At 34.0% G+C, this 23703-nt stretch overlaps 3 protein-coding genes across 4 annotated transcripts in view; 1 reads left to right on the top strand and 2 right to left on the bottom strand.

The window, feature by feature from the left end:
* Positions 1–9769, top strand: part of LOC128189604 (3-methyl-2-oxobutanoate dehydrogenase [lipoamide] kinase, mitochondrial-like) — a 34617-nt gene extending 24848 nt beyond the window's left edge. The window contains exons 10-11 of the mRNA XM_052861266.1: positions 6124–6306; positions 7379–9769. Of these exons, the coding sequence (XP_052717226.1) occupies positions 6124–6306; positions 7379–7523 (328 nt within the window). The 3' untranslated portion in view covers positions 7524–9769. The remainder of the gene's footprint in view (positions 1–6123; positions 6307–7378) is intronic.
* Positions 764–5528, bottom strand: LOC128189605 (uncharacterized). Of its 2 annotated transcripts, none has more exons than XM_052861267.1 (2): positions 4953–5528; positions 764–2217 (listed from the first exon to the last, which is right to left on the bottom strand). In XM_052861267.1, exon 2 carries the CDS (start codon positions 2117–2119, stop codon positions 1424–1426), a length of 696 nt encoding a protein of 231 aa, XP_052717227.1. In that variant the 5' UTR covers positions 2120–2217; positions 4953–5528; the 3' UTR covers positions 764–1423. The 2 variants fall into 2 exon arrangements, with proteins under 2 accessions (XP_052717227.1, XP_052717228.1); XM_052861268.1 differs by lacking the exon at positions 4953–5528 and adding an exon at positions 2444–4329.
* Positions 9770–12093: 2324 nt separating the features above from the next.
* Positions 12094–21416, bottom strand: LOC128188818 (proton-coupled folate transporter-like). The gene is made up of 2 exons (XM_052860096.1): positions 21084–21416; positions 12094–15552 (listed from the first exon to the last, which is right to left on the bottom strand). The coding sequence occupies exon 2, from the start codon at positions 15468–15470 to the stop codon at positions 13983–13985; it is 1488 nt and encodes a 495-aa protein (XP_052716056.1). The 5' UTR covers positions 15471–15552; positions 21084–21416; the 3' UTR covers positions 12094–13982.
* Positions 21417–23703: the final 2287 nt, after the last annotated feature.

Genomic DNA, 23703 nt, shown 5'->3' with positions numbered 1-23703 from the left:
GATGGAAAACACAAAATGTATGATTAGCTAGAAAATATTATTCCCACTTTGTCTTTTGGGCCATCCTTAAAAAAATGTTAGTTTGGAATTGCGGCCTGAGGCTTTCTAGACCCAGGAGGGAGGGAGTGGATTTTTTTTTTTAAAAACTTGAAGTTTAATTAATTAAAAATAGGTAGAAAATAAAAATTGTCCTAATAAAAAAGGTCTTTATTTTTAATAAAATTTTATCAGCTGGGGGTATTTCAATCAGGTGGGAGGCAGGTTTAAACAAACAATAATTTTATTTTGGCCTTACAGAAAATGTTGATGGCAGCCATGATACAGTTCAAATAATTATATTAACATTCTACTGTGTTTTTCCATTAAATTCTGTGATCTTCAAATGCCTCTAAATGCAACAAGTAGTCAAAGGTCAAATTGACGAGTTTTTGTTATGACGTCACAAACGTTAAACGCTGTAAACTGCAACGTCACAAGCGAAAATCAAAGTTCACGCTTGTGGCTGTTACTGTGGCTCTTCCATTAATATTAACTTACCCTTAGGATAAGATAGGAATTTTAAGGTATGAATCGCATTTGCAGACAAGGCAAGAAGTTAAAAAAATGTAAATATAAGCATTAAATCATGATTTTTTGAAGTATACACTCTCATAACTGCAGCGGTGTGTGCATACAAATTTTCATAACGCGCTAACGTTACTCAATTTGTATGCACACACCGCTGCAGTTATGAGAGTGTATACTTCAAAAAATCATGATTCAATGCTATATTGCATTTCATGTGAAGCATTTTAGTTTCAAATATACATTCAGCTCATCAACAATAAACAATAGAAAAAAAGGATGTGTTTCATTATTTAAGTTCATACTGGTGTTAATTATAAAGCCTTAATTGATTTATTTATCTATCTAATGATTTTAATACCACAGGATGACACAAACTATCTGTAGATGTTTAAATATTGATGATTTGTATAATGTTCTTATTTTAAAATTCATACCAGCTATACTATCGAGGGACTTTCTTTTCAATATCATTTATGCCCAGTAATCTAATGAAACATGTAATTAATTAAAAAAAACAGGAATTGTCCTTTGAAAGTTCATTGTGTGTGACGTATTAGTCAACCTGCAACTGACATGATCAAAAGCCAGCTCCCTTATTTGCTGATGATCACCGCTTCCTTTGATGTATACCCACTGAACAAAAAACCAAAAAAAGTATCAAAAGTCTTATCAATAAAACAGGATTAGACAATAAGTCATACCCTTAACAGTAACATTCACTAGCTGGGACTCATCGGAGCGATGATGGATAAAGTGATGGTGCTATGAATAATTGAGGATAATTTCCATGTTTTGTACTTTTCAGCAGTCAGATGGAATGCACATAGACAATAGAGGGTTTTAATTTTAAGATCCTCTATGTTTTATCTGGCGATGGATCACTGGTTGGTTGAATAGGCGGCAAGGGATGGATTCGCGGGGTGATTTTCACTTTTTTCGACTGAACTCGATGATCTGCGAAAAAATCGGCCTCTTTCTCCATCCTCTCTCGCGAAAAATCCATTTGGTTCTTTGTCGTTTCACGCACAAGAGTAAACTCGTCAGTTAGTTCATTGTTGAGAGAGTTCTTACTGGTGTTGGATCGGGGCGAACATGAAGATTTGGTGATGGAAGGGAGAACCGGATATTTCTTTTCCTTGATGTGGATCTGGGTCAACTCTTGGAGGGGGTCAACGAGTTCGTTTAGGTTCGCGTTAACCGGAGTTGGCACAGTGTAAGTCAGATTAGCCTCACAGGGATGAGAGTGAAAGGAAGTGTCAGTAAGCTCGTCCTTGTTCAATGGTACCATCTCTCCGTTCAAGTCCGTGTGATAGGTTGACGAGTTGAGTTCCTCCTCCAGGCTGTTTGGATCATCCGACTCATCCACACTCATGGGATCCGCGGAGGTTGAATGACTGAAAAATCCGGCATCCCATTCTTTGTCTTCACACTTAGACATTAGGTCTTTCGTGTTACCATTAAGATCGGGAGTGCTTTGAACATAGTCTCTGTCTAGAAATTTGGGATCAGGATTCACGGGGCTTTTACTGGGACTGTCCATGATCAACTGCATTATAACAGCAGATGAAAGTTTTTATAAAATTCTCCTCACAAACAATAAAACAGAAGATCCAGTGTAGATTTAGGTTCACTTGCTGGCATAGGAATTGCCTGTAAGATAAAACAAAAAATTAAATATCCATTCCAATATCTTGTATAAAAAACTCTGAAGAGAACAATTTGGAAAAAATACAAAAAAAAATTTAAATTGTAGATTAATCTTTATGAATACTTGTACCATGCACCATTCCTTGTTTAAAATATTAATGATTGAGTGCAGTCATCCTTACAGCTAGTTATTTTTTTTATATTTTTTAGAAGTTGCTTTAAAACATACCTTAGCTTCAACATTTCATGAAACTCTCTGATAAATGTTAGCGGTAATTGATAAATTTCTTTTGATAAAATGTTGACGGTGAAATGAATTCTAAACACACCTTTTCGGTGCTGTACTTCAAGAGTTTACTTAGGTGAATGAAGTATATTTACTTTTTCCTTTTTGACCATAGATTTTTCCTGCTGATCGGAACACCTGATAGATAATCAATACACCTTTCTAATTTATCCAGCCTTTTCTCAATGCATACCCTTTCACGTACCGTTCCTTGGAAATTTTTTTACATAATAAAATGAGTATAGTCATGGTGTAAAGTCTTTGTGGTAGCATGTGCAAGAATTCCTTGAGTACTTACAATTGCAAGCCACATGACGACAAAATTAATCAATGGCACATTATCAAAAAGATACCAGAAAGTGCACCTACAATTCATCGGTTCCAGATCTATATGCTTAACCATTCCATGTTCAAAACCTAGTTTGAACTTTGTAGGTCTTAACTTTATTATAAACAATTCCATGTTCAAAACCTAGCTTGAACTATGTAGGTCTAAACTTGATTACTAAATAACCATTCCACATGTTCCATGTTCAAAACCTAGCTTGAATTGTGTAGTTCTAAACTTAGCCATCCGATGTTCAACACCTTGAACTTCTATGAATTAGCAATAAGTTTCTGTAACAATTAAAAGGAATCATTCTTGGTAGATATAATATATAAGCATAAGACTGATATTCATATGATTTATTTGACTGGTCATACAAATCAACCATCTCCCTAGCAACAAAATTTAAATCAAAAGATAGCAACCTTTTTACGTGTACTGAGACTGATAGATCTAATCAATCATTAAATGTCAACTCCTCTTTGTGTACTTGCATCTGTGATGATATTTAAGCTTTTGTCTTGAATGTTTGTGTAGGAACAATACTAAACAGTGTTTAACAAAATGCATGAGTTAGCATTGCCCTTCAATATGTATCTTCCAGCGAAGCATACAAGCTGAAGAGCAAATGACAGACTGTATTTATTTTTTCAAATTTTCCTTAGGTTAAACACCAAAGTCGATAAAAAACACTGCCATGTTCAGTCTGGGAGTTTTGATCATTGCATAACAAAGTTGGTTCCAAACCAAAGTGTCAATCATATTGATTGTCACAAAATTCTAAACAATATATTGAGTGACATAACCTAGTTCTTTGCTCTATTGTCAAAATAATAACCGTATAATGTTTAATGTTGGGCCAAAAATTACATGGACATATTTTCCCCCATTGTGTAATTTGGCTAACTTTAAAACATTGCAAATTATTGTACACTAAAAATTTTGATGTTTTAGAATCAAATGCTGCATTAGGTGAAAAGTTACATCATTAGTAAAGATATTAGTCACCAAAAGTATGACATTCATTATCGTGTTAGAATCAAACGCGTTATTGCTGGTGGTATCAGTCCATCGGATGGCACATTTAAATGGTGTCTGTGCCCAACCGCATGTTTAACATGACTGTGGTCGTAACACCGAGTCGATAGCAATCTCAACCTCAGTCTGCGTATTTCTATGGCCCCATATAATCGGGCCAACTGACGTCAGGAGAGAGAAGGGATCCCATAGATTGGGGAGATACTGGTTATCTCTTTTAATCTTTTTCTGATCTTTAACACTTTGTACTGTGGGGTTTTTTTGGTGTCTAAACAGTTGTTTTACACAGCCAATATTGTGCCTTGATCACAAGAATTTCATGTGAAAAGAACATGCATTAGGGTGGTATGGGACATCTGTCAGTATTAATGTGGATAAAAGTACATTATAATCAAAATACTTTCATAGTTTTAGAATTTTCACGTTTTACAATATTTGACCAACAAATATGTTTCAACATTTTTTGAAAAGGTAAAAATTATAAAAGCCCCAGCAAGATTCGAACCCATATGACTTAGATTCTTTGTTAACGCTCTAATCCATTGTGCTACACTGTTATAGGTACCAAACTTTAAAAAAAAATGAATAAATAAATAAAACAATACTTGATTTTGTTGCGTATTTTGATAATTTATTACCCCCTTTTTGTTGATATTATGAGTAAGTTACCAATGACTATGATGTACCATAAGCATTTAAAGGCACAATTTAGTTAAGCTGGTACACCATTTGACTTTTGATCATTTATCTAGATTATCTAGATAGCTTTCTTACATGAATTCTCAAAACAGAGTACAACTAAATTATAAAGTTAATGAATTCTAATATTTGAAATAAAAATCTTTTTAGAGAAAAACACAAAGACATGATATGGAGGTGCTATTGGCAGCATTAGTTAATTGACTAAACTTAAATGATTAAGCAAATTAATTGTTTTATCAATTTGCATAGTCATCAATGACTAAGTTTTTACACACTATTTTCAAATGTTTATGTGCTTCAATCATGTTGATGTCATTAGTATTTTTAGTAGCAGTAAATTACCAATAATGCATTGTTGTTTGAGTTCAAAATATGGTTTGTTACCTGGAAACTTTGTCGAATTATCCAGATTGAATAAAAATAGTGTTTGCTTCCTCTCCATGACTTCTAAATAAGTATTCGAACAACCACGAATTCATTTGAAAATTCTCACATCATCCCAAGAGTTCACAGATATAAGTGTTTCTAAATTTGTAAGAAACGCTGTTTGGAATGTACTTTGTGCAGTGAAGTTCTAATTCAGGGGGTAAAATGAACAAGAGCCAGCTAAGTCACACATGAGTTGGTGTATTGAACTCTTGGCTATTAAAAAAGAACAAGCAAAATCCATGTCAGGAAAATTTCCCAAAACCACTAATACGTGTAAGCTGCTTATTAATTGAGCAATAACTGGTTACCCGTTGATCTTTAAACCTCTGGTCTTATATGTTATTAATATTCCCAAGTTTCATAATGGTGACCATTTATAGAAAACCAATAAACATTAAACACATGTTGAAGAGGTGTTCTAGCTAACAAATAATAATTGGTGTTTTTAATTTGTTATGACAGCATTATTTCTCTTGGCTACAATACTGCCGATCTCTTTGAAATGATAATTCTGCCAAAATGTTGACTTTATTTTTAAATAGCTTATTTAAAAGCAGAATGTACAAAGTCAATTTCTTTAATTTTAAACTCTGCATGCATGGTGATGGTCGTTCTTCGGATAAATGATATCTCATCATGAGGAAGTTTTATTGGCCTTATTGAAAATGTTCTAAAGAAATGTCAAGTATGATTTCAAGATTTTTCAGATAAATTTATGCACACAATGAAGTTTTTTTTTGTGTGCATGGCCATATTCTTGTGAGGATTGAGTTATTTTAGTAAAATGTACCAATTATGATTCTTGTTAGATCAATTAATTCACAAACATTTAAAAATGTTAAGGTCATTTGCTCACAAAGGTCATGGTCAAATTTGAACATATATTGGACATGCATGCATACCAGAAATATGTGTGTCACTTACTTCAATATATATTTGTATCGTATATTGAAAGCAAATTGTGATATGTTGAAATAATAAAAAATTGCATAGTTGTAAGAAATGATTTAAATTAGTGAAAAAAAAAATTCATGAATTTTGCGCAAAAATTTGATATCCACAAAAATTGAGTAAACATGGATTCTTATGATTCCATTATTCAAGGTAGACAATTTTTTTCTTGCAGAGTGTCTGATAGAGGAGGGGGTATCCCCCACAGCATCGTGGAGAGGGTTCATAATTACAACTACTCATCGTCAGGTGGTGAAAACAACAACAACAACACTGGGGCCCAGCAACAGGTCGGGCTGTTTGATGAGATCACAAACCCGTGCAACAGGAGTGGCGAAAATCCGGGCACCATGCACGGGTATGTTAACAGTGCATGGTAATTTTTGAAGACTTAAGGTTAAAAAATTGTGTGCAGTATTGTGCAGCCTCAATGTTCTTTTAGGTTTCATTACAGAATGAATTTAATAAGTGAATTTATTTTTTTATAATTCAATTTAGAGTAAAGAGATTAAGACAAATTGTGCACCTTGATAACAAAATATTATTACCTTGCCCATTTATTCCTTTTATAGACCCAAGTTGTTGTTGTGAAATGGCAAAATAGTTTACACATATATATGAATTATTTCTTCTAGCCAGTTAAATAGCTTATGATTCAAACAGAAGCTGAATAACATCTTTTTGTTGAGTTAGCATTTTGAAAATTGCACTTTATATGCTGAAATTTTAGCGTATGAAATCTCTAGTGTTCTTATCTTTGAATTCATTCGTACAAATATTTTTTCTGCCCCCTATTATATTCTTAACACCAATATAGCAAAAGGCAATGGAAAGTAATTGAGCATAAACACTTGAAAGGTCCTATTTTTAACAGCCTTGTTAAAGAATAAATATTGATCCACAGGAAATGGAAAATTAGTCTCCAAGTAGAAACAAAATGATTGGTAGATCTGAGTCAATGGATAATCTCGACAGCGTTTGTTTTAGTGTACATTTGTATTACTATTTTTATACCTTCAGGGTATCCTGACTTAGAAGGTCATTATCACAAGCGTGCCTTATTCCATCTTACACATTAATGTCCCGGAAACTGTTTTGTCATGCTAATGATCCGGAAACTTTTTGTCACACCTTTGTTCTAGTTAATTATTATTAATACACCAAAGTCTTCATTGGTAAGTCACAATGTAGCGTCGCATCAAATGGTTCCAATACTTCCGGGAAACCTCATGCTTTATAGCACATATCTTCTGTATTTGCCAATTTTTTGATAATAAGGTTTAATTTAGCAGCACATTTTGGTTTTATAAGTTTTGTTAATTCTTGATAATTTGGCTTAATTTCAGCAGCATGAAAACAAGAAAGGGTTACAAAAATGTTGTTCTGGGTTATATAGAGACTGTATGTAATAAACGTCTTTCCTTCAACAGGTATGGATTTGGACTTCCTTCTTCGAGAACCTACGCTGATTATCTGGGTGGAAGTTTAAGTATGCAGACCATGCAGGGCATTGGAACAGACGTTTACCTGCGATTAGTTCATATCGATGGAACAAAGGAAAGCTTTCGCATTTAACAGGTTGACAGGTTGTCATTTGGAAAAATGTTGTGTACACCTAGTCTTGTATCAAAGTTGCTTTTTGCAAAGCAAAAAAAAAATACATATAATTCAACTGGAAGCTGCAGTTCTATCAAAGTTTTACAATCAGATTTTTTTTCCTTTGCCCGCCGTCCATAAATCAGTACTTCATGACAAAGTAACTTACATGGTTTGGGGCTTGGGATGGTCCCTACCCTAAGATTTTATTTTAAAGATATGACAAAAAAGTTATTATTCGCGTTATGAATTGAGGATTAATATATTTCTCCACTTATAATTTGGAAGAATAGATCTGAAATTTTATAAGATACTCATGAAGTGGATATTCCACTCCCTTTTTTTTTTTGCCATTTCATTTTTAAAAAATATTTACAAAATGGTGTAGATAAATCTTCAAAACCTGTACATAATTGTCAACGGTGGTTAAGGTATAGGAGCTTGTCTGATCCACAACGTGTGAGGACACTAAATCTGTATCCAAAACCTGTTTCAAGGTTGGTATTTCATTTCTTTAAATCACATATCCCATATACCAACCTATTGATAAGTGCATATCACCTAAATTGAGGAAAATGAAGGCGAAACTCAGTACAATGGTTACTTAACATTTTTGCTACATTTTCAAATGTAATGATATAGTGTGTTTTTTAAGGTACCTCTGTTAGTAGCTGTAATATATTTTTGAGGGTTATGTATGTATATTGATATTTTTTATCAACTTTGATACAAATCAAAACTTAAATGTGTTCTTTAAATAATTGATTTGATTTTAAACCTTTAATGACTACTGTTATGTACATTTATATGAAATAGTTTTTCTTGCCTGTGAGATCTTCCCTTACTAGTTACTTAATATTTGTTTATGCAAAGCAAAATTTCAATGTGTGAAGATGAAATATGCTGGGTTTTTGCTTGCACTGATATGATGTTATTTTTGTTTTTTACAGAGTACGTTTAGATTTTTTTAAAGTTAAGAAATAAATTTAAAGTTCACCGGGATATGAACTTGATTGGTCACGTGATTAAATCCTGTGAAGCCCAAATGGCTTCTCGGAATATTTGATCACGTACCAACCAAGTTCATATCCCGGTGAACTTTTAACACTTCTGTTTATTACATGTACTTATATTTACGTTAGAGAAAGGCAAATTGTTCAAAATTACTGTAAACAACTTCTATTTGCGACAATATTATTTCGCGATTTGTTGTCAATAAACTGGTTCGCAGCGACTAATTTTCGCGAGTAAACTTCATATTATTTCAACCATATGAAAAAGGTTGGTTCGCGGCGATAAATATTTGCGACGACGAAGGTCTCGCGAACCTCGCGAAATTTTCTCGTTGGCGATTAAAAGTTGGTCTACAGTACGTAGTATTAACATAACTGTGTTATTATGTCTGTAATAATGCAACTAACAAACAATTAGCGCGTGCGGTAATCATTGTTACGCCATTAAAAAGTTCACACAGAAATGAATGTTTTCACTATATATTGCATTAAGCTTCGTTCAGGTTCTGTACCCTATTACATTGTTTGTTGATGAAATAGAGAAGTCTAACTTCTCCTGATCCATCATTTTCCTTCTCTTAGATTCATTGTTCCAGGCATTGCATACGATTTTATTATCGCTGGACGTTTTGTCTTTGTAATATGCATTTATGTTCGCTGTGTTTGCAGATATATGGCATTCTTTTACTTACCGCTTAGTGTTAAGCTAACTACTGTTTAGTCACCGAGTAACATGGCTGCAGTGATTGGCGGTGCTTTATTTAAAGCTCATATTTTTTTTTGATTCCTTGTGTGAAAGTGTTGTGGATGGAAGTTCTATGTGTCCGCGACTTTATATTCATATTTCTTAATCATTGTCATAGAGCGGAATGGATCGATTCACTTCATACAAAAGATAATAATCTGGTACAATATGGCGATATTATGTACATGTATATGTAGGTATACCGCGTCTCTTTATCTAGTTCAAGTATTTCTAGTCGGTGCTGCCATGTGACATATATACTGTATACACAGCTTTTTATGGATTGAAATTTTTTTTTGTTGACAACGCATTGTTATTTGAACATTTACAGGATTTTGAGGGTAGGTCGGAAAAATTCTACGGGCCCACTTGACTGATTATTGGTATAACATTACATTGAAACTGTTTTTGAAATATGGTCGTTTTATGCAGTTTCTACAAAATAAAGGACAATTTTAAATACTTACTTTATATGTTATGTGTGTATTTTATGACTTACGTGGAATTAGACCAAAGATTAAGGTTTAGTCATATACTGTAAAACAATTCTTTACCCCGAACGATTTTTTGTGTGAACCTTCGTAATAAAATGATTCGCTGTAACAAATGTTCGCGATACCCAATTCGAAGCTTAAAGTCTTTCACAGACTTAGGTGGTCTGCGTATTTCAAGTATTTAATGCTACAAGGTTCTTTTAAACCTCGCGATATTTGGTAGCACGCTAATGAAAGTTGGGTTTCCAGTATTGTTGATGGTCCCTTGGAACTCTCTATTACCTTTACACATATCTGATAACGGTTAAGAACCATGACTCTTATAACGAAAAAAAATTCAGCATTGTTTTAGTAATAACGCAAGGTTTCCTGAGAATATTGGCGTCAATACATGAAGTACAACTAGAATTCAATAAAACCATTTCTTTGGTGAGCAGTTTTGGAATTTTAATTTTGCTCGTTGTCCAGACAAATTGCTGCTTACGAAGGTTTTAAGAGCTTACCTTTCATCTCACCAGTACAATAGACGTTGAAACATCTTAAATATCAAGACAATGTATTATAATTCCTCCTCAATCAACATGCCATCAATGGCTACTTAGTTTGTGGTTTAGTTTAATGAGTTCTGTGCATTTTACTAAATCCCCTGTCCTCCGGTAATAAATTATTTCTTGGAATGATGTATCTTGAATTGTAGTTATTGAAATATATTTCAAAATAGCTTGCTGCAAAATAATTTTGTACAAATGTTGCCAATGACTTTAAATTAATATTTAACAGACCTATTGAAGGGAGATATTTCTTCTGTATCGATTTTCAATCTAAAATGCATAAAAATTGTAGGAGGGTATTTGTTTGAATTAGAATTTCTCCATTATATAAAAAAATCATTTTAACTTCTAAACATTTTGTACACTTTTTTGTGCACCGCGCAGCTAAATACTTGCATGTTAGGGATGTTAAATTGACTGTTTCATGGTTTCTTTTTATGTTCAAAGATGGTAAAAAAAACAGTCAGCGATAGAAATAAGGGAAATATTATCAAGTTGTCAACGATGACTAGAAAGAAAAATTCCCAAGACAATCTATTGGGTAATTGAGACTAATTAAAACGAAAATGCAATAGTGTTGCACTGACGAGACTGCATGCAACGCCGCTTAAACCACTGAAACAAACCCAAACTAGCAGTTGCAGATAAAGAACGTTCTCGAGGAGAATGAATATTTAAGAAGAGCTTGCATAAGCAATTTGGCGTTTTCTCACGTTCTATTACCAGAACAAAGTTCTTTGAATATGGAGTACAACATTCATTCAACGACTGTGCCATTTCCTGGCTTGTATTGCACATGTCTACCTTCTTTTTTAGAGAAACTGACCCAGGACAACAGATTATACAATTAACTAACAGTTGGACAGAGATCAATTTAGTTTCAATTCAATTCGAACGCCCTTAGTATTTCTTTCTTTTTTTTAACCCAAAAAGTTAAATAATGTGGATCAATTCAATCTAACAATTAATCAAATAATCAATTAAATCGTCTTCTATTACAAGCCTGATATGGTTACATTCATCTAATGTGGCAATTGTGTGTCCCTTTGTTTTTTGTTTCTTTTTTTTGTAACTGAGTGGATTTACAACATGACAATGTCAAATTTTCGCCGACCCAGTAAATAAAAAAATTACTTCAAACGTACCAAGTATGTCTGTGATCTATTATAGCAGCTTAAGTATATAGCAAATAGCCAGAGTTACGTACATCAGTCATAAAGAGAATCAAAGTTAATACATGTACTAGTATACTGTATATTGTATAGTTATGGTAAAGGAAGCGATAACCATTAAATTCCTATTTAACACACTAGAACCTGTGAAGACGTCATCGGTAAATGTAAAACGGTAAACGGTAAATACAAAACAGTAAATGTAAAACCGTATACATGTGAAATTATTATTTTATCTTGCCACTTTTATATATTAACCTTGAAATTTATTCCATTCATAGTTTATGTATGCAAAGGAAATACCAGTTTGAATAGCATTCAATGTACTACAGGCTTAATGGTGTAAGATGAAGGTTTCGCTGATCGTTATTCTTGTCAGTATACATGTATAAGATAAACATCTAAGTAATGCTGCTGAGGCACAGGTTCCGCAAATCACCCCTGTATATTGAATATCCTGCTAATGTGAGAACATTGAAAGGTGTCGGCCTGTAATTGGTCTCCAGTCGTGGGCATACATGTACTGTTGTACATGTGATAAATACTACAAAGAACTAGTTCAATAAACTGCCAGCAAAAGAGTTCCCATTTTTATTTCAATTTTCTATACAACATAATATCTATCAATATCAAATCTATAAGACTTCAAACATCTGCTTGCACCATTGTTTTGAATGAAATAAAAGCCTTGCACAATGTACAATAAAAACACAATACGCTGTGTTATTCTAACTTATTAAAATAGTTCAATTTAATAAATAGAAAATATAACGTTTATGTACAATTCTATGCTTAATCAAAATATATTAAATCTTGAATTGTGTACTTTTAATCTAATTCAGTTGATATGTATGAGATCCATTTCATTTTTATAAAAGTTTGTTAACTACCAGTATATATAAAAAGTGTACTTTCCAGTTGTATATAACACAGACTGAGTAGTTGGGTAAACTGATTTGTCTTGCATTAATTAACGAGGCTCAATGGCCAACCAACTATATATAACGATCAAATCTACCAAAAACCTTCGGGTATGATTTGTTTACCTATAAAATATTACTTAGTAAAGAAAAAAGCATAAATTTGACATTTCAAATTTGGGTATTTTCCTTAATTTCCCAAGAGCTCTTCTTCTAAAGAAGATCAATACAGTCTAAAAATGGCCATGAACCATCGAGCCCTCTTAACCGAATCAAGTATTTGTGTCAAATCATGTAAGCCAACTTGCATCAGACTTTATGTATGTGTAAAATTTGAAAGTTGTGTTGTCAGTTATGTGGACTGTTTACAATATAACTTGTCAGTGGTGTGGAGCGTTTACAATATCAAGTGATGTCAGTTGTGTAGAAAAAAGGTTTACGTTATGAGTTTTCAGTTCTATTAACAAAATGACTTGCCAGAGTTGTCAGTTCTTTAGACTGTTAACAATATGACTTGTTAATGGTGTAAGCTGTTTGCAATATAACTTGTCAGTGGTGTACACCCGTTTACAATATGACTTACCAGTTATGTAGATAGTTAACAATATATGAATTGCCAATTGTGAAGACTGTTTTGATATATATTGTCAGATGTTTTGGCAGTTTACAATATGAGTAAAGGTGTATAGACTTTACAATATGAGTTGTCAGTGATGTTAACCGTTTACAATGTGATTTTTCAGTTGTGAAGACCGTTAACAATATGAGTTGTCGGTGGTGTAGACCGTTTACAATAAAAATTGACAGTTATGTAGATTGTTATGAGTTGTCAGTGATATAGACTGATTACAGTTTTAATTGTCAGTGGTAATGAATGTTTCCAGCATGAATTGTCAGTGGTGTAGACCGTTTCGTTTACAATATGGGTTGATTGTTTTGTAGATTGTTAACAATATGAGTTGTCAGTGGTATAGATTGATTACAGTATAAATTGTCAGTGGTATAGATTATTTCCAGCATGAGTTGTCAGTGATATAGACTGATTACAGTATAAATTGTCAGTGGTAATGAATGTTTCCAGCATGAATTGTCAGTGGTGTAGACCGTTTCGTTTACAATATGGGTTGATTGTTTTGTAGATTGTTAACAATATGAGTTGTCAGTGGTATAGATTGATTACAGTATAAATTGTCAGTGGTATAGATTATTTCCAGCATGAGTTGTCAGTGATATAGACTGATTACAGTATAAATTGTCAGTGGTATAGAATGTTTCCAGCATGAGTTGTCAGTGATATAGACTGATTACAGTATAAATTGTAAGTGGTATAGATTTTTTTTAGCATGAGTTGTAAGTAGTGTAGACTGTTCACAGAATTAATTTTCGGGATGCAGCGATTTTTACGCGTTATGTACACTAAGTTTACAGATATGTAAATGTGTATTTTCCCGATGCGTGTACATCTTCTTGCAGTCACTTTTCCTGGACCTTTCGTGTAATGGAATTCGGATCAACTGATGGTGAATGTTCCAGAGCCCGTTATCTACCCGGTGCCGTTATACTTTGCCTCCTTCCCAGTAGAACACTCGATGCGATCTAGTTCCCAGTTGGATTCTGTTTGCGGTGTCTCGGGATTGCTATCAGGTGCATAGGACACATACACCACAACCATAATAGCCATCATTAAAATGTATAGAATAGCTGCGAAAATGAAAGGAAATCCAGGGAAGATATCAATTGTATAGCCGTACAGATATGGAAAAAACACTGCACAGAATTTTGCAATAGTTTCTCCACTTCCGAGTAATGAGAACATTTTTCCTACTTCATCTTCGTGGACCATTTTGCTCAGAAGTGAACGAATCGGTGAGTTGATCACTCCAGCTATGCTCCCAATCGCCATCGACAACCACACCATCCACGTTTTCTTGCTCCATGTCATGATCACGAATCTCACGCATGCGCAGAAAAGCCCTATCATACTTATAGTTGCATCGTTCAGTTTTGCAACGCTTGATAACAGCGGAAGTAGCACCAGCAAAATGATGCCCATGGCGGCATTGTCTGCTGCAGAAAGATAACCAAACCAAGAGGTTGGCCAGCTGAGTGGTGATTTCTCCGTGTACAGGAGAGTCACGTCTGTTAGACCAGTCCGACACGTCTGGTGCAGCAGGACGATGACGAACAAACAGAGGATGCACGATCGTAGTTTTCCGCTTCTGCTTCGTGTTAAAACTTTGAACGAATCCTGGACGTTGCTTCCGCGAAAGAAGGATTTGAACGGAGACGAATTCTCTTCGTTGTCCACCTGAAGCGTTTCTCGGAGAGACAGAAGAGTCAGGGAAACCACGACGGCGCTCATCGCGGACACAATGCAATAGGACGTGAGGACGGATGTCAGGTCAATTAACAGTCCCCCTATCAGAGAGCCGATGAACATACCGATGAACTGCATTGCTGCCAAGATTCCCAACTTTTTCGTACGCCTGTCCACCGTTGTAACATCAACAATGTAGCTGTTAACGGCCATGTTAATCATGGCAGTTTTTCCGAAACAGCCATGAATGAAAGACCCACAGAGAAAGAAGTCGAGAGATCCTTTGTATGTCATATTTGCTGCCATATAGAATAACACAGCAAAAGTTGTTCCAAAGCTTGGCAAGGCTATTGGGAGTTTTCGGCCGTATTTATCACTCCAGGCACCACAGAACATGCCCAGAACCAAGGCTGGCGTGTTGGTCAGAAGTTTGTGCAAGATGAGGTAGGTCGTGGACTCTTTCTGGACTTGAACTTGGATGGAAGCATGCAGATCCATATGCCGACAGTTCTGAATCTGATCTGGATGGATTGAGAAACATACCATCTGCGGTACGTTGGGTCTTAGTATGGCATCCAGTAGCGAGTCGGCAACGCTGTACAGTAGGAAGACCAAATCAACTTCACAATCGTAGAAACAGCCGAGTGACGCCACGGAGAACACTTGTGATAGGTAATTTGAAATCGACCTTCCGCTTTTTTGAAAGAATGACATGGTTAGGCACGTGTCGAAAGAGGAATTAGCTACCGTTGTTTTTGTTACGTCATTTGGTTCCAATGCATAATTGATTTTAAATCTGAAAAAAAAAAATAACACGAGATATAAAATAGCAAATATAAACATATTGTAATATTTTAATATCGTGTCTTATTTTAGTATCGTATCGTGTCTTATTTCATAATCGTGGTTTATTTTATTTTAGTATCGTGTTTTATTTTAGGGTCATTCTTATTTTTGCAATACGGATGAGTGTATTGCCCCAAATCACTGCCGGAACGAGCTAGGTCGTTGTGTAATTCTTAGAAAAAAATTTACGTGTAATACTTAATACAAATGTTAAAATTCTGATTGACTTAGGCAATGAAAGAATTATTTTTCTTCCAAACAAAGCATTCTCGACAGTTTAAGTACGAAATTTATTGAAATAATTCTATAAGTCCCAAATATGTACACTAGTGAAAGTAAAACTAAATAAAACCAGAAAAGACTTGCAGCATGCAAAATCATAGTTCAGTATGTTTTGCGACCGGTGGAAATATCCTTTTTACGGTTGTATCGTGAAAAATATGAAAACTTGTGATTCAGTGTTTAAAACATCATTCATGTAATACAAAAAAGGGGATGTGATAATTAAATTGTTTGTGATATTGCGCGCTTACCCAATTAAAGTCTTACCTATAGTTTGGTCATTATTTAAAATTCCCGCGTAAGAAGGGGTTGTTCGAAGATTAAAACATCCTTTCGCGGAAGAGAGTTGTTCCGTGCGATACAGGAAAGGTTCGAGTCCACCCAACATGTAGGTTTGGTTTGTCTTCAAATATTTACACCCAGCATTTATAAAGCTAAACAAAAATGAAACATTCCTGACGGGACGTTTATCAACTGTAAAAACCGACTTATTTCATTAGATTTGCAAACATTTCTATGCCAAGTGGCATTGAAAAGTAATAACACATTCTATGTGTACTAACACATGTTCCTATTTATAAAATCATTTTTGAAAATTAAAATTTGTTGATTTGGATGATTAATTTTTATTTATGCATGTAAAGGCAATCGTTTTTAACGTGTTAGTCTTTTAACGTTAATGAAAGATATGATACGGAAATGAGAACTGTAATTTTAGAGACACTATTTATGATGACTTTTTTTTTATTGAACAAGTACAGTCGTTTGTGAGTATGCCTGTACATGTGTTATCACTTTAGTCTTGTCAATGTACCATGTATCATTATATTTCACAAAAGAAAGTTCATGTTATAATTGATATTTAGTCATAGTACTGTGAAATCATCATTGTTCGTGGGGGCTAATGTTCGTGGCTTTCTTGGAAAACCGTTGCCCACGAATTTATATACAAGCATTTGTTAAATAATTATTAGAAATATACTGATATTGCTACCAACAAAACTGCGTCCCTACGAACCAGAAACATTTTTGCTGCCCAACGATTCAACAGTATTTTATGAAGATTGATGTGTTAGGTATCTTGTGAATTCAAATAAGTATTGAAATTCTGGAGTGATCTTTATCAATGATTCATTTTCATTTTGATCTTTTTTCAATGCGTATATCATGCTGATCAGGTTGGATGTTACAATGGCGAAGAGAAAATCTCTTATTCATATCATTGGCAAACAATGCAATGAATCTGCAGAGATTCAAAGACATATTATCACTGAGGACATTTATTGATGTGCATTAAACGTCTCAAGACTCTCAAATGGAAATTTTAAGTCCTGATGAGAAACATATAAACGAAATTGTTGATGTACGAAATTATATATTAATAAATCAATACTAGCATTGAAAATTTTTTTTAGAAACGTGGAATTCTCAGTATTCAAATGTGGTAATATATTGTTTGTACTATCAATAAATATTACACCCCCCCCTTTTCTATGGATCTTTATATTCATAGTTGTGTTTTTCCTATATTTGTAGTTGCATTTTTCATAATTTTATAAGGATTTATCTTGCTATGAATTATGAACTGATTCAGACAGACAGAAACTGGTGTATAGAAATAAAGAAATAAAGGTGAAAGAACTTATGGGGATTAGATCTTATAATATAGACTAAAATGAAGAGTTTTACACTGATGATGTTATTAACAGTCTTTTTTATTAGTTTATCTTCAAAGTGTAGCGTAATGAAATGGGACGTTTTCTAATAATTCATCAGCAATTGTTAATCACACCCCTTTTCAGTTCATTTAGAGGAAGGCAATTTAGATGCATTATTAAAACAATAATTCCTGCAAATCACATTAATCAGCACTATCTCTCCCCATCGCTGCGTGTGTACAAAACAATGTCTGACATTCAATGTATATAGCAATTCTATTCTGTTCCAAAGAGGGGTTGCGTGCAGGCTAGCTATTTAGTGCAAACCCCATTCAAACGGAATCCGACGGAAGAATCCGAAAATAATTTGCCGCAAAATCGGCTTTTAACATCTCTTATTATTCACCGAGATCGTTTCCAGTTCGTTACACAGTAGGTAAAGATGTTAAATGAAAATAGAGTACGTCGGCGGACAGAAAATTAACAGTTCGGCACCTCAATATCATGGCTCGCAGACTCCTGGAGTACATTTTCTCAATTTTATTCCATTAGATATTAATGGAATATTGTTTGTCATTGATTCTGTGCACTTAAGCATTCAATAACCTGCTTGGAAATTATTTTCCGGTGACGACCCTGTTCGCTCTAACGTATAATGATTTCCTTATAGTGTTTGTTGCACTGATGGAGTTTATACGTTATCTATATCAAAAGATGGAGAAGTGCCCCTCTCTCCCGATATTGAGGGTTAAATGCAATAATCTTAATGCTCCGGACACAGGATTTCTCATTGTTGATCGCAATCACGGAGCACCGCCTCCGGTTTAATCACAGGACTATTAGCAATAAGTTTGTCCTGTCGTTCCAAACATGATGTCAACGATGGGTTTTTTATTATATATAATACATTTTCATATCCAGGTGGAAAGGACAGGAAATAAGGAAATGAGTTGTTAAATTGAAAGTGCTTGCAATTCTATCAACCTAAGTTAATTGTTTTGCAAAATACATGCAACTATTGGTGTGATATTTTCATATGTATCAAAAAATATTGTTTTTTTCTTCTTTAAACAACCTCCTCATCTTTGCAAAAACATGCATTCAGCCATTTTAACATTTATTGATGAAAGAAACAAAGAGAGTGGGTTGTTTTTATGTATGCAAGGCCAGTTGAGCAATGTTGCAAAACACATCGTCAACTGTATCGGGTAATTTTGACGTAAAACAAACCGCGATGTTTTGGCGGATCAAAAGCAGAGTTGTTAAAAGATTAACCGCAATCGCCGCTTTTAGTTTACAAAAGTTTACAAAAATATTGTAATTCTAGAAATTAAGTAGGTTTGAAATTAGAACATCCGCAAAATTGTGAAGCATCTATATAAAAATACAGGTATTTTTTAATAAAAAGATTTGTTTTTAGACGCCACAGTAACTATTTCTTTTAAAATGTGTCCTTCCACAGATTTTAATTACGCACGTTCATTTATGTATGACAACAAATGATATCAGCTTTATGGACGGAAAAATGGCGACTTCCGGTTGATAAATCGCCAATTACTTAAATCAAAGCAGTTACAGATTAAGTCGTGATAATAAAGACTCTGGAAGACAGTGGAAATGGACCAGAATTAGGAACAAGCGCCACCAGTCTTTGCTGCTTAATAACCGGTTCTTTGTTTCAAGTTAGAGGTGTTGAATATGTTCGAGATTTGGTTTTAGCTCGCCTTAGCGATGAAGCTAATATGGAGGCGGGTATCTACTCTTTTGAAATTTGAGGCAGTACCAAACATATGACTCTTAATAATATCTTATCAAACATACAAGCGAAGAGTAAAAAATCAATGTACTGTTTTGGTCAATGTCATGAAGAATATTTGAAGATAAAAATACAAATAATTCTGATTTGTATTAGTCATATTCTTGGGAGTAGGGCTGGGTTGAGACATATGATATGCGTGAATTGGGCAAACGGGGTGTTCATTGAAAATGTGCTTTTGCCACGCGTATGCAACTTTAAATGTAACATTTGATTTTTATTACAGTTGAGACCTTTTTTAAAAAAGTTTTTTAAATCACCGAGAGAGAGAGAGAGAGAGAAAGAGAGAGAGAGAGAGAGAGAGAATCAACGTTTAAGACTAGATACATGTACATTGTTTAATAAGGAATTACCTCTCAATTGTGTTCTTTATCAATAAATAAAATGTGAGCACAAAAAACGCTCTTAGGATCAATGACGTCACGTGTATACATTGTAGTCTGCTATTATCAGACGCTCTGGAGCCAGGATTTTGGCTTTTTGTTGTCCGGTCTTTCTTACTAGCATTCCCGGCCAGGGGACCCTATTAATACCGGGTTGTCTTATTCTTTAAATTGAAGTAATACTAAATGTTAATTTTAGATAATTAAAAAGATTATTTTATTTCTATTAAAAATTCGATTTTTTTTACTGAACAATCGACAGTTTATTGACATCCTGATGACTACCTGTCGTTCCAATGGTTTTGTTAATGTAGAACCAAATAATGGTAAGAAGCAATTCAATGTCTCATGTTCTAGTAAATTGAAAATAAAGAACCTCTCAGCCTTTTTCTATTATTATGTTCTTGTTGTAGCGGTCATGGCTCCCTATCGTGTTTTCCAGCTTTAAATAAAAAAAATTATATGGAAAACATAGCTACACTGTATTCTGTAATTTATCTGACGTAGAAAACGTCAGATATTTTGATGCGATCATGAAATAATAAATTGTCTATGATAGAAAAGCAATCTTGTCAATTCCCTCTTCGAGCTAAGTTACCAAATCATCTATTAACTACATTATCTATGTGTTTAAAGATCAAACCGATATTATATCGGAATTTTAATAAACATAACATCACTTTTGAAAAAAAAAATATTTTAAAAATATGAATATGATGAACGTAGGATACGCAAGAGACACCGGGGATGAAGAACTGCAGAACTGTATACAGCATAGACCAATGTAAGATAAAGGAATATTGGTTCTGTAATTATTCAATTATCATTTCTGTAAAAGACAGAATTAAACAAAAGGCAGGCAAGCATGTCACCCGACTGCAACAGTTTTGATTGGATCTAAGAAAGTTATGAATAATATATAATTGTCTTTGTGTCAGATATTGCGTCATCAAAATAAATGACATCTGCGCGCAGGTCACATTGGTTGTTGTATTGCTGGGACCTGGATTTTCTAATATCACTGTCTAAGACAAAATTCAACTTCTCATTGCAAAGTTTGCCGATATTCTATATGAAATGTTCAATTTCAACTAAATATTACAGCTTTAAAAATATGATGAAATTAAAAAAAAATATTAATGAGAAATCTGAGCGAATCGTATATGTATAATGCAATTTAAGTCTCTATACATTTTTATTTTTTTTTAAATATTATAAACATTCAATAATAGAAAATTAGTTGAGTAAGTAGGTGAAATAATTGCTGCTGGTTTTATTTTTATCGGTTTCATTCAAAAAAGAAATCAAGTGATTAAACAGATACTTTTATAAGTAAACTTACCGTTACTGTTGCCTCGCGGTGGGTCTATTCATGTGTCTGAATATTGCTTTTGTTCATCAAAACAATATTGGTTTCACGGTCCGGCGACGAGAGATGAGGAACAGATCCAAAGTTATCAAGGCAAGAAAATTAGTTATGAAAAATTAATGCAAGTTACCGCCAAAAGTCGAACGAGTTAATATTTTCGCCGTCAAAGATTACACTAATCTACATAAAAACGGTCAGTAGATAAGTTTTCAAGTGTGAATAGCAAGAGAGAAGAAGCAATCGTTGCTGAAATGTTCGGGTGTCATCATCTGCACACCATGTTAATTAACTAACCGACAGCACGTTCACTTGTAAATTAGCAATTATGTGTAGAATGGTCGTATACTGACTTTCACTGATCAATTATGATCTGTAGACTCCGCCTCCTTTTCATGTTCGTGGAAGTTTCTGACAGAAATATTAATGAATTGAATAAGAAATCAATAGACATATATGTAATGGAATTCTGCCATTATTCATTTGACTGTGTCACACGACACTATAGATATCAAATCATGCATCAGCGGTGTCAGGAATTATCTTTCTGCTTTTTTGGTTTACCATTGGCTTTGATCAGACAATAAGCTGAACTATCAGCGTATTGAGCCAAACGAACTGACTGACTGCGTCAAACGTTATAATGGTGCCCAGCAGTAGATAAAAGAGCAACATCAGATGGAAAATATATAAATTTTGATTTCCGATACTTTTAAAAATATCAACCACATTTCCGATATAGCTACTACAAATAAACCCCGCAAGGAATGCTATTTGTAAATGTTTGTAAAAGAGTACTCGCCAAAAAAAAATGTATGTGTAAGTTACATTGTATTGACTGACAAACGTGTCAGTTTCCAGTGTACTAAGGTGGTGGGGTTTTTTTTTTAAAGGGACCTAGACACTATTTGAGATGAATCTTTTATTTTTAATTTCTATGTATAAAATGGATATCTTAGGCATTTTGAATGATTGACCAAAATTTGAATGTTAGAAGTCAAGTTACAAGCGAGATACAAAGAAAGAAATCATTGTTTTGTAAACACAACTAGAGTCTCATATTTGTTTAGAAATTTGTAAGGGAAAGAAAGTTCAATTTCTTTGACTAAATAACCTGTGGGAAACAAGATAAACTAATTCAATGTGCTCATAAACTATCTTATCAACAACAAAAAGCAACATTAGATTGAAACTTATACCAATATAGCGCATCTGTAAACAATAACAGGACTCAAGCTTTGTTTACCAAACAAAGAATTTTAACCTTTTTATCTCGCTTGTATCTCAATATTTGACTTTCAAAACATTAAGAAACTTCATACTGGCCATTCTAGACGTTAAAAATGGATAAATAAATTTTGAAAAATTTGGGCTCAAATCGTGTCTAAGCCCCTTTAACTGATAGTTTCTATCAAAAAATAAACCCCCAATCCGGACATTGTATCTTTTCAAATTATATTTACTTGCTGATATGTAAATGACGTCACAAGAAATAGAATGACGCATTGTTATTTCCTGTTTGTCGTCTGTTTAATAAAAAGACGCAATTAACACTTCGCTTTTGGAAACTTGTTTTCATGTTTTATTATAAAACCTCGAGCATTGAACCTTTATTTATGAAGGAATTTATAATAAGCGATGATGTATTGTATTAATAAACAATCTTTATCTATACATGGAAAATAAACAGTTGTTGGGCTCTGAGTAATACTAAAAGGAAACCAAATATGGACACGTACAAAACACACCTTAAAAAAAACAGCTAAACACCTGTATTTATTGTTGAACATTTTCTACACAAACATCAAGTTAAAATGATCCGGACTAATGGGATTATTATTAGTTGTACACCTGTTAGACACATAGTTGAACACATATGATACAACTTGGGTGCTTTATTAGTTGGAATCACAAGAGACATATGGTTGGAGACCTGTTGAAACTCGAATTGGAAAATGTTAGGGTGCTTCATTTGGTGAACATTTGATGGTTATTACATGTAAGACTATTAAGTGTCCTTTCTGGTAAGGCACCTGTTAGACATTGGTTGGACACTTTTAGATACTGAAACTATTGGTGCTTTTTTGAGCGGACACATGCAAGACACCATAACAACTGGCGTAAAACTGGAAATTATTGAACTCTCTGAGTTAAACGTGTTTATTGGTTGAACACTTACATGTATAAGACGCTAAAATGCACTTGTCAGTCCCTCAGACTTAAAAAAGTGCTCTTTTGATTGACACCTTAAACGTTTTGGTGTTTTGTTGGGCGGAACGTGTGAGACACTGAGACAGCTTGGTCCTTGTTGGTCGGACACTTCTAAGTCAATTTGGACCCAACGGTCTTTGCTGGTTCCACTCCTTTTATATCACAAGTCGAATTGTCTTTTCACACAGTATTAAATGTACTACCGAAACACACGGTATCTGGTTGCTGAACACTCACCTGTTTACTTTCATGAACATGTGACAACTTCTTTAGATAATCATCGGAAACCCACTGCAAATCTGAGATTTCTGACAATTGGCCAACAAGCTTAATTTTTCTTGTTCTCCGTGAATAATGCATGCATTATTCTAATTGAACCCTTCAC

The sequence above is a fragment of the Crassostrea angulata genome, chromosome 6, assembly GCF_025612915.1.
Source record: "Crassostrea angulata isolate pt1a10 chromosome 6, ASM2561291v2, whole genome shotgun sequence".
NCBI lineage: Eukaryota > Metazoa > Mollusca > Bivalvia > Ostreida > Ostreidae > Magallana > Magallana angulata.
Note: the sequence above shows the minus strand (reverse complement) of the source record. Positions and strands in the feature narration are given on the sequence as shown.